We start from the raw sequence: 16,603 nt of genomic DNA, 5'->3' as shown, positions 1-16,603 counted from the left end.
AAGGAGGTGCCCAGGAGATACTAGTTCACTGACCGAGTGAATGAGTGAATGAGCGAATAAATCGTCCTGGAATTGTCTTTCCTGTCTTACTCTGTATCTGGTATATAACGTAACTCGCATAAATAACTACATATTGAGTTTCTTATAGTCCGCACATTTATTTTAAATACATCCTGACAATCTCTGATTTTTAATTAATGTGTTTAGATTGTGTGCACTTAATGTTAGTATGGATACATTTGCATAGAGGCTTACTAATCAATAACCTATTGATCATTTATTCCCTTTGCTTTTCATTCTTCTTTGTTCCTCTTCCCACCTTTGGGGCTTATTTAAACATGGCTGTAGCGGATGGCTGTGCTGGATCCGAGAAGTGCAGACAAGGAGGAGGCAGCCACAGTCCCTGCAGCTCCCTCGCTGCTGCAGATCCTCCCCCTCTGAGAGCTCCGCTCAGTGTCTTTTTCTTCCTTCCTCCCTTCTCCTTCCTTCCTTCCTTCCTCCCTTCTCCTTCCTTCCTTCCTTCCTTCCTTCCTTCCTTCCTTCCTTCCTTCTTTCCTTCCTTCCTTCCTTCTTTTCTTTCTTTCTTTCTTTCTTTCTTTCTTTCTTTCTTTCTTTCTTTCTTTTTCTTTCTTTTCTCTTCCTCTCTCTCTTTTTTACCCCCTTTGGGAACTAGACATTACAGACTAGGACATTAAAAAACAACAGCATATATGGGGAAAATTAGAAAGTAACTGTGTGGCCAAGAAAAAGGCTCAGAGAAGACCCAAGAAGACCTTAAATTTATGCTTTAGGCTGATCCTCAACACAGAGAGAGCCTGCAATGATTTTTTTTTTAAGAATAAGAACAACAACAACCAAAACCTGAGAAAGGAGGAGAATCTGATTGCCAAAGTTACCACATTATTAGATTCAAATGTCCAGTGCTCAACAAAAAAATCACAAGGCATACAAGGAAACAGGAAAGCATGGCCTTCAAATGAAAGAAATATATCAATAGAAGCTGTGCCCATAGAAGATCTAATGTCAGCTATAGTAGACAAAGACATTAAAGCAACTGTCTTAAAGAGGCTCAAATAACTAAAGGAAAATATGGAGAAACTCAATAAAATGTTGTGTGAACAAAATGAAAATATAAAGAAAGAGGTAGAAAACCTAAAAAGAAACAAGAAACATTCTGGATCTGAATGTACTATTACTGAAATGAGGAATTACCCATGAAGGATCTGAAGGCAGACTGAGCAGAAGAAGGAAAAATGTTTCTTCCTCCGGCACTCTCACCGGCTCTGCTCACTTCTCTTCAGTCTTTTTTTCTTCCTGTTCTTCAGCCTCAGTGATTTCCATTTTCTTTCTGGTGAACCTGAAGGTGTGGCAATGGAATTGAGTGCTGGAGGAAGACAGAAGGGACAGGGGCAGGTAGAATATTGACACAATGGCTGAACACTTCCCAAGCTTGAATAAAGGCTTATATATAAACATCCAAAAACCTCAATGAATTCTAAGGAAGATGAACGCAAAGAGACCCACACTGAGACACATTATAATGAAAATTTAAAAAGACAAAGGCAAAGAGAGAATCTTGAAGGAAGCAAGAGAGAAGGAGTTATCTCATACAAGGGATCCTCTGTAGGATTTCTCATTAGGAACGTTGGAGGCCAGAGAAGTGCTGTAAGGAGGGGTTGGGGAGAATCACACATGAATCCCACAGCTGGCAAAGCTGTCCTTCAAGAGGGAGGGCGAAATGAAGACATTGCCAGGTGTGCAGAAGCTGAGGGGTTTCCCGTCAAGTGGGGCAGCCTCCGCGCTCCCTCCTCCCAACGCGGCTTCGATTGCCGCTGGGATCTCATCCCTCTTCCCGTCTTCCTGGAAGACAGAATCAGGGAAGGAAAGCGCTAGGAAAAACTAAGGCGGGGCAGGAGAGTCTAACAGACTTTGGCTTCCGTAGAAATCAGACTACCATAAAGGGAAGGCTGGCAAGGAGAACCTGGTCAGAATCTCATCCCATGGTCATTATCTTTGAGTATTTTGAGTCTAAAATAACAGGCTCTTTCCTATACTGCACGGAAAGGCAGCATTGGACCCAGGGACCATGGAGGGCCTCAGAGGGACAGGGAGAGAACCCAACCTCTAAACCGATTCCGTAAGCACCGACGAGTATCTGGGATGACGCCCACGGGGGAGGGAATGTTTGTGTTTTATTTACTCTCTGATCGCTGTTCCCTGAATAAGATGTGTGCTCCAGAAATAGTTGTTGGGGGATAAAAGGATGAATGACCCCACACCTGGCCCACCCGTTCAGTGCGGTGGGGCCACCTTCAGAGCCTGAGGTTGGAAGAGCAATTTCCCTGCTTCTTCCGTGAGAGGGACAGGAAGAGCCCCAACAGGTGTCGAAAGTGGTTTCTGGTGTGAAGTGAATTTGTTCCACAATCATTTGAATAGAAACCCTGGGAAGGAAGCCTTAGAAAGTCCAAAAGCGATTTCCCGTTTCGGGGGGTGGGGGGGAAGATGTGGGATATCCGTTTTGAAATGGTTATTTGTGACCATTTGTGAGCTTTTCTTTGTGTTGTGATTTATGGTGCAAGGAACATGCTGTAAAAAACACCTGTGCCCTCTCTGAGGCTCGAACTCAGGACCTTCAGATTATGAGACTGACGCGCTGCCTACTGCGCTAAGAGGGCCACCTGGAGGGGTTCTCTGTACTGCAAACACACTAGGAAAGATTACCTTTCAAGCACCGGGGTGGCCTCACGTCCCAGCTATTGAACAGCCGATCCATCCTGGTTGACAATGATCCCTAAGGAGCCAGTGCCGTTTCCCTTTCATTTTCCTCTGGCCGTTTTCAGGAAAATTTTTCTTTAGTTTTCAGACGTTTGATTGCGACACGCCTGGGTGTGGATGTCTTTGGGTTTCTCCTGCGTGTGTTTTGCTGAGCTGGGTTTACGCGTCCTGCACGGTCCAGGACTGTGTCGAACTCAAGGCCAAGTTGCAGGACACGTGGGGAAAATACCAACCTAGTAGGCCTCACCCTTGTGGGATCACCGCTCCTCGTGAGAAACAGGTGAATTCTGAATTGGAAGATCTGTATGTTCTGGACTTGGGGTTAACATGAGAACCAAGGCTGGGGTGGTAAAACCTGGAGAATGTGGGCATCGATCCCACTACCTCTCACATGCTAAGCGAGCGCTCTACCATTTGAGCTAATTCCCCACCTGCTCTTCCCCTCGTCCACAGGTCAAAATTCGAACAATGGCCAGATGACCGCTGTGTTCAAAACAGTGCACAGCTGGTCCATGATTCTCTCTCATTGATGTTTCTCGCTCTCCCTCTCCCTTCCTCTCTGACATCAATAGAAATATATTTTTAAAAAGGAGGCCAATCCTCATTCGGCCTCTGGAGCTGAGAGAGGGCCCACCTCCTTCAAAGCCAAGGCAGGGTGCGGAAGGGCCTGTGAACAGAACCCTGATCCTGCTGGGAGGAGGAGTGTGGGCGCGATGTGGGTGCCTGGGGGTGACAGAGGCAAGCCGTACTAGCTGCTACACCCGGCTCCATCCCCATTTTTAAAATAAGAGGAAATAAGTACTTTTAAGCATTTTGAAAGCTGAGAGCTCTGTTCCTTACATTAACCAGCATTAGACCGTAGCCAGAGTTCCAGATCCAACTGTCACAGAACTGATTCGACCTACAGCTTGTATTCAGTACTTGTGCTCAGGACATGGCATTACTTGTCCATGCTTATACATTGGCATAGAAATCAGAATTGTACAAGCGTGGCTATTAATAAAGCCACACATCACAGAGCCTTATGACTACATGGTAAAATGACACTCCATTTCTGAATCTGGACTCAGGGGCTAACGTGCACCGCAGGGCAGAGACCTGAAGCTCCGCCCCAAACCGCCGCCTCCATCTGCCTCGCGGAGAGGACAGGAGTAGTATTATTTATTCTGGAAATTGGTCATTTATGCTGCCTCAATTTGTCTATCAAATATATACCGTAACTCTCATTCGCTCCCAGACTTACTTTTGCAGCCTCTTTAATAACCATCGATTTTAAATGTTTCATCATCACAATCTGTTCACCTCCAGCATAACCCTAGTTAACACTCTCTGCCTTAACATATACTCTCGATTCTTGTCATTGTCCACATAGAAATTTGATCTGGAAAGAAAGAGCAGGCTTAGAGAGACCCATACTAAAGTCTTGACTCACCAGGTATGTGAATTTGGATGAATCACTTTTGAGTCACCCTGTTACCTTATCTGCAAAATGGGGTGAAGCTCACTTGGCAGGTTTGTTGTGAGATTACAGGACTCAGTGCCAGGCACGTCCTGTCGGTAAAGTGTGGCCACCATTGACAGATCTACCCACCACAGAACTGATATGACCTATAGCTGGAACTCAGTACTTGCATTCAGTGCATGGCAATCTTCTAAAGCGTCGCCTCAGTAACTCAAAGGGTATTTATCTATTCACCCAGCAAAACGTGAAACCCTGAGGGTGCAAAGGTAAAGCTTACTCCTCATTCCTCAGGGAACTAACACCTAGTCAGAGAGACAAATCTAAACTCATAGCTACACTGAAACAGGAATAAAGGAAATGTGCTGGGGACGAACAGATCAATCACGGGCAGGGCCGTCAGGGAGGCTCTCCAGATGTCGCACGGGAGCTTCATCTGGCCGCGGAGAACAATCCGACCGACGCTGTGGAGAAGAAAACGCAGGACTGAACGTTACCGCCTGGCAGAGTTTGGGAAAAGCAGTCCCAGGAGGTGGAACGGTGTGAACTGGCGTGGAGGGGACTGAGGGGGCAGAACGGGCGGGGGGCTCGCCCGGAGCCTCGGGTATCCTGCAATGTTGCTTTTCTCTAGAGATGGCGGTTCCTTTCTGGTCCCTCCAGCAGTACTTTTTTCGCATGAATGACATGAATCACAATAAAAATATTAAAACATTTTGAAAGACAGGTTGGCATCAACTTATAAAGATCTTTATTTATGAAGATAAGGAATTCATCCTGAAGGTACGAACAAGGCAAAGTGGTTTTTAAGGAGAACGTTCTCAGCTCTGTGGTCGCATGGTGGAGACAGACCGCAGTGGGGAGCCACTCAGAGCCCCTCGCCTGGCAGGGGTGGCCCGGGCCCGGCTGGCCCACGGTGTGTGGAGGGCTCAGACGGAGCAGAGGTCTGGCTGGGGAGGGACAGGCTTTGAACGCGATGAGCAAGGGGATTTAGGAGACTGTTTGCACTTAGGAGTCAGGACATTCCATTAAACTTCACGGAATAGTTAAAGTGGTGCCGTGTCCTGGAGGAGCGCTTCAGGTTCCACCCGTGTCCTGTGCAGCCCTGATCCTACCAGGACTTCTGTTGGGTCGATGGACTATCCCTGCGACCGTCCGATAAGTTCACTCTTTTGTTGTCATTTAAGTGAGTTTGGATGAGGTTGTGTTTCCTGCAGCACAGCCCTGAGTTATATGACAGTGAAAAGATTACACTCACAGAATTACCAGAGGACAGAGAATTTATATCAAAACTCAGGCCACACGGGTGGAGAAAGAGCTTCGCGCTGTTAGGACACGCCTTGCAGGACACAGGAAACACTGAGATGATGGGGTGGGTCTTGGTCAGGTTCAAGGTGAGAGGAGGTTTTCATTCCAAGTCCTCAAGACCCAAAGCAGACTCATCACTGCCCAGCCCCGACTGTGTCTTCTCTCTCGTGAAAACCCAAGTGCCCGGAATCCTAATCCTCATCGGAACGATGGCCAGGAGCGGGCCAACTCTTCGTCGTCCACAGCAATTAAACCCGAGTGTGGAGCTGGGAAGTCTCGAGGTGCAGGCTAGACAGGAGGTTTCCACGGTTACCCGCTCGCACGGAGGACAGGCTAGCTGCCTCCACCCGGTCTGCTCTCGGTGACGGCTACAGGGCAAGGACTGGCCACGGGTGTCTGCATGGGTTTCACCTGAATCGGCCGCTGCACAACACACTGAAACCAGCAGCGGTGGGCGCTGACGAAGCAGAGAATTCCTGAGGGAAGAAACGATGATGTTGAAGATGACAATGACGGCAACACTTGATGTTTTTAAAGAAATTACCAGTTTTTAAACAGGGTTAACAAATGAGTGTGGGGTCGAGGGACCTGTCATCCCATTTCTCTACCCCGCCTACCCCTCGCCCTCCTACAATCTGCCCTATAAATTCTCCTATCCCAGCCATGGTTCTTACTGAATGTACAGGAGAAATGGAGGCTATCTATAATAATAAAAGCATAATATGTTAATAGACCGGACGACCTTCCGGATAAAGCCAGGACTGCGAGGGAAGCCTGGGTCCTGGGTGCCAGAGGGAAGCCAGTGTTGGCAGCTGGGGGAAGGAAGGCCTACTCTTGCACGAATTCCGTGCATTTGGCCCCTAGCTTTTCTATAAAGGCAAAATTCCAACATAGAGTAGGAGCAGCTGCATCAAGCAAATGAAACGTCGCTGCACCAAATCCACACCCAGAAACTAACAGTACTCAGGGGGGAGAGCTGGAGCCCTGGGCGTGGCTGTTCTGGACTCAGGACTAGCCCAAGCGCTCACAAAGCCCCCCACTCACTCACCAGACAAGAAAAACAGCGTGATGCTGACGGAGAGGATGAAAGAGGGGTAGAGAAAGGTGACTTTCGCTTCCTTGAATATGTCAGTTACTTTCCAAATATACAGAGAGTGCAGCAGCAACGCAAGGAGCACACAGACACCTGCTCCTCAGGACAGGGGCAGAGAGCAGCCGGGTTAGTTCAATGCGTGGCCTTCGGGCGAAGTCCCAAGACCCAAAGCTGTCATCTCAGCGCCTCTGCCCAGCTTCTTTATCGTCATGGACTGTCTGTTGCCTTAGCGGTGCTTGGGCAGATTCTAAGCAGCTGTGTGAGCCCCTGGAACGTGACCCCAGCCCAGCACAAGGACCACTGAGGGAACCCACTTCCTCCATCTCTCACCTACGATGAAGCAGGTGATGGTGAAGACAAAGTACTGTTTCCAGGTGTCAGGAAGGGCATGAGGGAAGGCCAGGAGTGTGATGTTCAGGAAGAAGGAGAGAAGAAGGGCGCTGATCATGAAAATTCGACCAAATGTGAAGCAGTCTGAATTAGGGAGGGAGAGGGAGAAAGGCCAGCAGCTCCCTCTAGGGTCCCCTCCTTCCTGGGTCTGAACCCCCAATACACGAAGGAAGCAGTGCAGGGACTTTGGGGAAGGGACCGGTGGCAGCGGAGGGAAAGTGAGCTGCCGGAAGGTCCAGGACAGCGATTCTGGCTGGGCTGGTCGCCCCAGAGGCCTGACCGCCTGGCCCATCGGAAATGAGCCACTGTTACTGAGAGGAGGAGAACTGCTCCGTCCATGTGACCTGGGCAGAGCAAGAGGCTGGCAAGTCCTGGAAGGAACAGGTGGGAGCAGGGCCCTCCCTTCAAGGCCGGCACTTACATGACTTGGATGGAGGAACCCAGCACCTGATCTCCTGGCTGCAGATGGCAAACAGGGCACTGAACAGGACCTGGGGGCTGCCGGGGACGTCCACCTTCGCCCAGGTGGACAGGCTGAAGGCCCACCACAGGAGGGCCGACCCGGCGACCGTGCAGGTGAGGACCAGAATGCGGTGCGGCCTAGTGATCCCACATCTCATACAGACGGGAGCTGACTGGAAAAGGGGGGGCAGTATATGAGTTTGTTTCCCTTTGGGATTTCTCCCCAGACAAGTCCAATCCTCTGGCCCTTTCTCATACTCGGCTCCCGGGCCCCCTCCCCTCCTCGTCCCCTAACCAGGTCCTCTCCAGGCCACCGGCTGACCCGTCCCTCGCCAGGGGGATGGAAAGCTCCCTTTGGTCTCTGCATCTGGTCTGAAACCCCTCGCACACACTCCTCCACAGCCTGCACTGCTGCTGTGCTTCCCACAGGCCCTGTCCCACCACCTAGCCTTGCTGTCCCTTCAGAGTCCGACTCGTCATCTCCGTTTGGCACAGTCCTTACATGTAGGAGGAGCCCGTATCTCTTAACAGAAAAGGGGGGGGGGGGGACCACAGCAGATTCCAAGTACATCCCTTGGTGATGTCAAGAGAAGTAACAGTTTGGCTGCAGCCTCCGCATGCCTCCTCCTCGTCATTCCCCTCAAATCACAGGCGTGCTTTCCTCTGCTGGTCCTACCCCAGCGAACCTTTTGTCTCAGTTCTTTTTCGACCCTCTCTGCTTCAGCTTCCATCCTCTGATGCCCTGTGTTCCATAGCAGCACCTTTTTACGGGGAGGCCCCTCCTGGCCTTCTCCTCAACAGCGGAACGCGGTGGTCCTTCCTGTTCCATGGGTTCCGTTGGCAGGAACGTTCAGTGACATCATAAGTGTGTGACCTGCCTCCCAACAAAACTGTCAGCTCCCACCCTGTGGCCGTTTTTTAGAGAATGTGTCACGTCCCACGCCCTCCGCTGAGCGATGCCCTGTGTTCCTCGGCACATGTGCGCTTCCCGCGTGTCCTTAGCTCTCGCTCCTAACACCAAATGGGCACCTGCGCCCTATTCCTGTACCAGACTGCCGGGCACGTGAGAGAGAATGCAGGCCACTCAAGGGCGTAACTGGGAAGGTGTAAGTACAAACAGATTTTATGTGAAGGGCACAGTGGGTCATACTTCGTCTTTCACATCCTCAAACAGAAGGTGCCAAGACGTGTGATGCCTTCTGACCCAGCCGTATTGCCTCGCACGTGGGTGACTAAGGGTGAGCACTTGGCAGGTTTGTTGATGAAAGAATTAACAAACAAGTGAATGGCAATAGAGACCAAGAAGCGGAGGGCTGCTAAGAACCTCTGTTCAGATGTTTCTTAAATGTTGGCTGTGGGAAGGCAAGGATTAACTTTGTCTATTCTACTCACGTATGAATTCTAAGCACCTGCAACTTCACTGGCACAAGGCAGGTGCTGCATAAATGTTTGTGGAATGAATGAATGAATGAATGATCCAGGAACGGTCAGTTTCCCCCCACTGGCCATGTGTGTTGGGTATATCCTTTCCCCTGTATTCCCAGGACTGGCTGGGACGCGGGAGTGCAACAGCAGTGCATCGCCAGCCGAGCACGATAGGGTCACGTGTTGGTCAGTTCTGCTACTGAGCGAGGACAGCGGGGCCGGGGCCTGGCTGGGGCGACAAGGACTATTCGGGGCAGGAAATGAGAAATAACTCAGCGAGCTACAGAGAGCTCTTGGCAATCCTGTGCACACCGAGACCCAGCCAGGAGGCTCAGGGAGTCGACCTTTGAAGGCAATATGTTTACATCTCTGGGTTGGGGGGAGCCTGAACTTCGAACTGACCCAGGAAAACAAAGCAAATGGGCAAACTGATTTCTGCTGATGTCAAACACGGAACAGATGGAAACTGTAAACATATTTCAGGCAAACTCTCCATTGTCAACACTGGTCCCTACTCTCTTACTTACAAGCTCTCAATCCACACGTTACAAACAGTCACTTACTCCACATCCACTTTAAGTTGCCCCTTAAAATTATACAACTGTGGTTCTTTTGTTTGTTTGTTTAAAATGGCTTGAGAAAGGAGTCAAGGAGAAACTGGAGACAGGAAACCTTCATTTAAATACTAGTTTTGCCAATTACTTTTTGTACAAGTAACTTCTTATAGTAAGAAATTACTGCTACAGAAAGAGAGAAATTACTGCTCCATTTGCTGAATGTGGTAGTGGTGTTGCACTTATAAATATTATAAAATAAAAAGTTCTTATCTCTAAGACATGCAAACTGAAGAATTTAGAATGATAGATAGGATAGCTCTAGGTTTAACTTTAAATTATTCCCTCCCCCAACCCAACCTTCCCACCTCACAAAAAACATAGTGAAAAGATAGAGGAAATGAGACTGGAAAATGTTGATGATTCTGACTGATCACAGGGGAGTTCATGATCTAATTATGTCAATGCCCATATGTATGAAACTTTTCAAAACATGTAGTTTAAAATATATAATGAAATTTGACATTTCCGTTTCCTAAAGGGCTAGAAACGAACTTCTTTCTTTTGCAAACACACTGCTCACATGATTGAAAATACTGCCTGCTCTCTAACAGCTACAGGATTACAAAAATATTTAAGTAATAAGACTTGAAAGTTGAAATCACTTTTTTCCCCTTGAAATTACTTCTTGTTACATAGGCTGCAGAATGGGTGCTGTGTTAGCAGGAGCGAAAGCGACATCTGCAAAGCCTCGTAGAGCGCAGCACTAGACAGGCGTGTCGCCTCTTCTACGAACGGAAGGCTTGTGGCAGCCGGCGTGGAGCCGGTCGCGTGGCACCCTTTTCCCACCAGCATCTGCTCCCTTCGTGTCAGTATCTCATCGTTATGATCTGTGATCAGCTACTTCGTGTGCTGTGTCATTGCTTCAAGGCTCCATGACGGCGGCACAGGTTTGCCACAGGCGCCGTTGACGGGGCGCCCGCCTGCTCTGGGCCACGGCGGAGGGTGCACAGCGCTCGCTGTCCGGCCTGACCCGGCCCAAGGTCCGAGCTCGCTCACCGCGGCGGGCGGGTTTCGGGAACCGGTGGCCGGGTGTCGCTGCTGTTACTTTCTTGGCTAAAACTGTCAGGCCGTGATGAAATGTAACCACCATCTAAAAAGAAAAAGAAAAACGGAGCCACTGACTTCTAACCGATTGAATCAGAATCCTCGGGGCTGGCTCCTGGCCTGTCTTCTCACACGTGGGTTGTTATTCCTTGAGAAGGCTCCCAGGTCATTCTAACGTGCAGGCAGGGACGAGGAGCACTGGGCTACACGGTCTCTGGGGGACTGACCTCCGCGGCTGGCGGGAAGCCTAGACCAATGAGATGTAAATTCAAAACGAAGGGCCGCCAAGGGACGCCGGTTAGTCTGGACCGCGGCCAACCCGCAACAGCACTTCCGGCCCCCGTTGCTGACCCCTCACAAGCCCTTGGCCCTCCTCCCGGGTCCGCGGGGGACTCGGCGCCTCCCGCCGTTGGGGAGAGGCTGGGGGCGGCCCTGTCCGCTACACCCCTGGTTCCTCGGCCACTAGCAGTACTTCCTCCCGGACCCGGGGTCAGAGGTCGCAACCTGAACCCCTGCGAGCAGAGGGCATCTCAACTTCGGAGGGAAAAATAACGAAGGTGCGCGAGCTCGTTGCCGACTTCCGGTTTCCCCGGGCGCTTAGAGCCCCTGACAACAGGGTTCCGGGGCCCGCGCAGCCCCAGGAGTCTGGCTCGCATCGGGGCCTCCCGGTCGCCTTGGAAGTGTCCTCCCCTCGTTCGCGCAGCAGTGCGGCTCCGTGCCGGCAGGGAGAGTGGCGCGGGGGGTCCACTGCTGGACCCGGTCCCTGGCTCCGGGGCACAGCCACCCGAGCCAACGCCGGATTCAGTAACCAGTGACCGCGCATTAGGGCGGGCGCTCCAGTGGCGCAATCGGTCAGCGAGCGGTCCTGTAGGGCAGTGATGTTGAGGTTGCAAGTTCGATCCTCACCTGGAGCATCTGGTCCCACCGGAGCGCGCACCCCTTCCCCAGTGTTTTCCTGTCTCATACATAAACATATTTAATTCTTAATTAGTAAGGCCACCAGTCTTGAGCTTTTCTTTTTCTGAAATATTAATTACGGACTCAGTTTTAAAAAATGTCTGTCCAGCTTTTCTGTTTTTTATTTCTTGTGTTCATTGCCATAATTTACATCCTCTGGGAATTTTTAAAATATATTTTTATTATTGATAGTATTACAGATATTTCCCATCCCTGTCCCCCTTGCCTTCCCTCCTCCCATCCCCAAGCTCTGGGAAATTTTTCATTTCATCAAAGTTGTCCAATTTGTTAGCGTGACATCCATACTATTTATCCCTTTATGATGTTTTAATTTTTTTATTTTTGAGATCAGTAGTGATGCTCTCTGTTTCCTTCGATTTCTCATCTCTCTTTTCCTGTTGAGTCTAACTAAAACTTTGCTCATCTTGCTGACTTTTCAAAAGACCCATCTCTTTATTTCATTGGGTTTCTTTATTGTTTTTCTGTTTTCCATTTCATTGATTGTACTCCAGTCTTTATTCTTTCCTTTCTTGTACTGGCTTTGGGTTTAGTTTGCTTATCTTTTTCCAGTTCTTAAGATAGAAGCTTAGGTTACTCATTTGAGTTCTTTCTTCTCTAATGCAGGTATTTAAAGATATAAATACTGTGTAAGTACTGCTTTAATGAAATGCCATAATTTTGATGTATTATGGGTTCTTTTATTCAGTCCAAAATACTTTTATATTTCCCTTCTGATTTCTTTTATACTCATGGATTGTTGATTCTCTCAATTTTCCTTCTGTTATTGACTTTAATTTGATCTTATTATCATCAGAGAACATTTTTGAACGCGGGAAAGGAGCGAAGGCCTCGCACATATGTTTCCATCGCGTCCCAGCTGATTTGTCCTTGCTTCCCTTTGGGCCTAGTCTATTATGCCAAGCGAAAGAAGCTGTTCCTAAGGCCCCACCTCCCAGACATCTCCTGGCCACTTCCCAGAGCCTCTCCATCCAAGAGCCTCTCCATCTGGGAGTCGCATGCTCCAGGGACTTAGTCTATGGAGACGAGGTGGCCGAGTGGTTAAGGCGATGGACTGCTAATCCATTGTGCTCTGCACGCGTGGGTTCGAATCCCACCCTCGTCGACCGAGTGGTTTTTAGTGTGTAAATCTCCTAAAAAGTACTTTCAAACATCTCTTGGATGTATTCCTAAAATATTAGCCCCTTGTTCTGACCTTTACCTGGGCAACACTCATCCTCAGTCACGATGATCTGAGCACTTTTCCTGTCCTTCCATAAGTGGTCATTCTTGCATTTCGGTACAACAGATTTTTCGAAATATCCCTCAATTTTACCTGGTGTAATATTGCTTGAAGGGGCTTTTATTTTCAACCAACTCATAATTAGAATTCTTATGTTTGGCATCCATTACATATCTCATCTTGCCCATCTGGTTCCAATTTTTATATCTATGATACATACATCTCAATATTTCCAGAGTTGTCTTTAAAAGCACAAGTTTTTTCCAGTGAGTTCACTGCTTATCATTGTCAGTGGCTTTTCTCTGGGGGGGCCCAGATCAGTCCCAGGTGTGCGGAGGTTTCCTGAGGGGCCTAGGAGGAGCCAAGTAGGATTGGGTGCTGTCAGGAGACATGGGCGGTTTATGAATTAGGCACCCCCCAATAATGGTGGGGTGCAGCAAAGTGGGTTGGGGCATCCTTGGTAGGAAACAATAATCACTGGGGGAGAATAACCCTGTAGATGACCCTGGAGACACACTCCAGGTAACTCTGCAGCCAGCGTTCTCTACGTTCTCCCAGTCGGGGTGACAGCAGGACAGGTTTCATCGTCATCAGTCCAGGCCGCTCGCCACTCTTTTCAGGCCTGAATAGGACTTTACTTTTTCCCCTATGGACTCTTTCGCTGTATCTAAAATAAGGTGCTGGTAAGGAATTCTTGTTCTTACACTAGATACAAAGATGCTTACTGTGCCGTGCCAGCGCGGCCAAGGGTGAACCTGAGGAGGGGCGGTGAAGGATTAAAGACAAAGAATACAGCTGCGGCTGGGAGGATCTCCCATTCCTGGATGAAGATGCAGAAAGCCAATAAAGGCTCCGCAAGCCCGAGCCTTTATTTTATAGTCAGAGCAAAGCAAGATAGTGGTCAACATGTTTACAATGTTCTTGTGAGTTTCACTTGTTTTGACAGCACTTGCTGCACCTCCCACAGCCCATTAGCTACCTAAGAAGGAACTAGGGAAGGCTATAAGGTCAAGCTTAATTATGCTAAGAGGGCTCTGCCCTCCAAGCTGGGATTGTTTGTGGCCCTGCCACAGGTCAGTCTGAGGCTTGACCTATAGCTGCTCTCTACAGCTTACTTCCTTGTTATTGTTTTGCATCATTTTAAAATACTTTAATCAGAAATAACTTAAGACATTTGTATAGAACTATGGCTATGACCAAAGTTTCTATTTGTCAAAAAGATAAATCCCAGCAATATGCCCTCGAGTCTGTTCCTGACAGATACATTCCAAAAAGTGAGGAAGGGAACTCCAGGTGCCCTCAGGGTCTGACTTCTGCACACGAGACAGTGAGGATCTCCCACGGAAGCCACCCCGGAGTTTTCAGTGGTTCCAGCTTCTGATCTGGGGCGAACTGCTCAAGCATCTCTGGGTCATACAGGCGGAGGCTGGTCCCCATCCTCTTTCTGGCGGAGACACACCTTTGGGAGATCAGACGAGCCAAGGTGCTCAGGCTGACAGGTCCCTCTGTGAGCCAGAGAGAAGCAGGGCCTCGCGGCGCTTTGGCAGGAGAGGTTTATGGCGCAGGAGCGAGCGATGCCGGAAAGGCGGTGACCGCACCCTGTACTCGCTCTGCGGTCAGGTTCTTGTTGCCCCTCCTGGCGGCCGAGGCCCCGTAAGCCTTCTCTGCACCGTCCGGGCTCGAGGCGCTCCTGGCTGTCATCAGCCGTAACGGAGACCTCACCCAGCCCGGAGGAGGGAGCCCTCTGAAGAACCCGGTGCCGGAGGGCACGCCCCTCCCTCCGATTGCCGCTGTTTGCCCCAGACACGCTCCTCGCTTTACTCAGGTTTTCCTTCTATTAACAGGAAGGATGTGAGGGAGAAAATGACCTCGAGTTTCCGCATCAGCATTTCCCTTTTTTAAGTCCCTCTCCCTGCACCTCCCTAAAGCTGCAAAGCTCTGACCCGAAAGGAGACCGGCTTCTGAATCAGTCGCCTTCCTTCCCGGCGCAGCCTCGGCCCAGGCGGGAGTCCGGCTTAATCCCTGGTCCGGGCCGGCCGTGCTTAAGTTTGCTTAGAGCTGAACGTTTTCCTCTCCGTCGCTCCTTAACTCTGATACATGGTGGGGAGCCCTATTAAACGTAGGAAATTCCCAAATCATACGGACTCCCAGACCCTGGAGAGCCAAGCAGGTGTTTTTGTCGTTAGTGACACACAGGTTCTCCAAAGGTTGTTGCCCGACTTCGCACCAGCCCCTTCTCTGCGAACGTGGGTGGCTCTGAAAAGAGCCTTTGGGTCAGGAGTGAGGCCGCGTGCTCGCGCGCCTACTTGGAGCTGGTGTACTTGGTGACGGCCTTGGTGCCCTCGGACACGGCGTGCTTGGCCAGCTCGCCGGGCAGCAGCAGGCGCACGGCCGTCTGGATCTCGCGGGACGTGATGGTCGAGCGCTTGTTGTAATGCGCCAGGCGCGACGCCTCGCCCGCGATGCGCTCGAAGATGTCGTTGACGAACGAGTTCATGATGCCCATGGCCTTGGACGAGATGCCGGTGTCGGGGTGCACCTGCTTGAGCACCTTGTACACGTACACCGAGTAGCTCTCCTTGCGGCTGCGCTTGCGCTTCTTGCCGTCCTTCTTCTGCGCCTTGGTCACCGCCTTCTTGGAGCCCTTCTTCGGGGCGGGCGCGGACTTGGCGGGCTCGGGCATGGTCGGGAGGAACCGCCGAAGAAGCCGGGCAACAACGGGAAGAGCGAGCGCGAGGCTGCGAGTGTCCTCCGGTTCAGGCTCCTTCCAGGCGGCGGGGAGGAAAGGCGTGTCCGACTGGTGGTGAGTCCCGGAAACGTCACCGGGATGCTGTCCACTGACAACGGGTGTGTTTCAGAACCAGGATCCCATTGGTTGAAGAGAAAGGGCTGTAACTTGCCGCCAATGGCACAGACTCACGTTCGCGCCGCGGCGCGACTATAAAGAGGGCAGCTGCGGGCGACTCAGCTCAGATCAAGGTCTGAGCGGAGGTTTCCTGTCCATCATGTCGGGACGCGGCAAGCAGGGCGGCAAGGCGCGCGCCAAGGCCAAGACGCGGTCCTCGCGGGCCGGGCTGCAGTTCCCCGTGGGCCGCGTGCACCGGCTGCTCCGCAAGGGCAACTACGCCGAGCGCGTCGGGGCGGGCGCGCCCGTGTACCTGGCGGCGGTGCTGGAGTACCTGACGGCCGAGATCCTGGAGCTGGCGGGCAACGCGGCGCGCGACAACAAGAAGACGCGCATCATCCCGCGCCACCTGCAGCTGGCCATCCGCAACGACGAGGAGCTCAACAAGCTGCTGGGCAAGGTGACCATCGCGCAGGGCGGCGTGCTGCCCAACATCCAGGCCGTGCTGCTGCCCAAGAAGACCGAGAGCCACCACAAGGCCAAGGGCAAGTGAGGACCCTGCGTTCCTTTGGCAACAACGCCAACAACTGAACCAAAGGCTCTTTTCAGAGCCACCCACGCTTTCACTAAAGAGCTTGCAGTTGCCATGGAGGAGCAGCTACTTGAGAATGTTCCCTTGACTGACAATTACTGGAGGTGTCAGTATGTTAACACCCCAGAAACAAAATACTAGCCATACATTCAAGACAAATGTAAAAGGAGCACAATGGTTTGTATCAGGTGATAAAGCAATTGGTGCAACATGCCCTGGGGCTCAAGTGCCTCAGGATGGAAAGTGAAGTGCTCTGCAGGCTCAGCCATTCTTTTCTGGTAAAGACCTTAGCACTTGTATTTGTATTAGAAAGTGAGTCATCGGCCCAATGGAGTCAGTTCTCCATTGAAAGCAAAACATTGTCAAAAACTGCATGAAGAAATGTGTATCCATCCACAT

General features: G+C 50.6%; 2 protein-coding genes across 2 annotated transcripts; one reads left to right on the top strand and one right to left on the bottom strand.

Moving 5' to 3' along the window:
* Positions 1-15,069: 15,069 nt before the first annotated feature.
* LOC308534569 (histone H2B type 1-C/E/F/G/I) lies at positions 15,070-15,450 on the bottom strand (the record flags this gene model as incomplete). The annotated part of the gene is made up of 1 exon (XM_081113108.1): positions 15,070-15,450. The coding sequence occupies one exon, from the start codon at positions 15,448-15,450 to the stop codon at positions 15,070-15,072; it is 381 nt and encodes a 126-aa protein (XP_080969234.1).
* Positions 15,451-15,772: 322 nt separating this feature from the next.
* LOC308534548 (histone H2A type 1) lies at positions 15,773-16,165 on the top strand (the record flags this gene model as incomplete). The annotated part of the gene is made up of 1 exon (XM_081113084.1): positions 15,773-16,165. The coding sequence occupies one exon, from the start codon at positions 15,773-15,775 to the stop codon at positions 16,163-16,165; it is 393 nt and encodes a 130-aa protein (XP_080969210.1).
* Between the last annotated feature and the right edge of the window lie 438 nt (positions 16,166-16,603).

Source organism: Myotis nattereri, assembly GCF_964212035.1.
Source record: "Myotis nattereri genome assembly, chromosome: 18".
NCBI lineage: Eukaryota > Metazoa > Chordata > Mammalia > Chiroptera > Vespertilionidae > Myotis > Myotis nattereri.
This window is presented reverse-complemented; position numbering and strand designations above follow the sequence as displayed.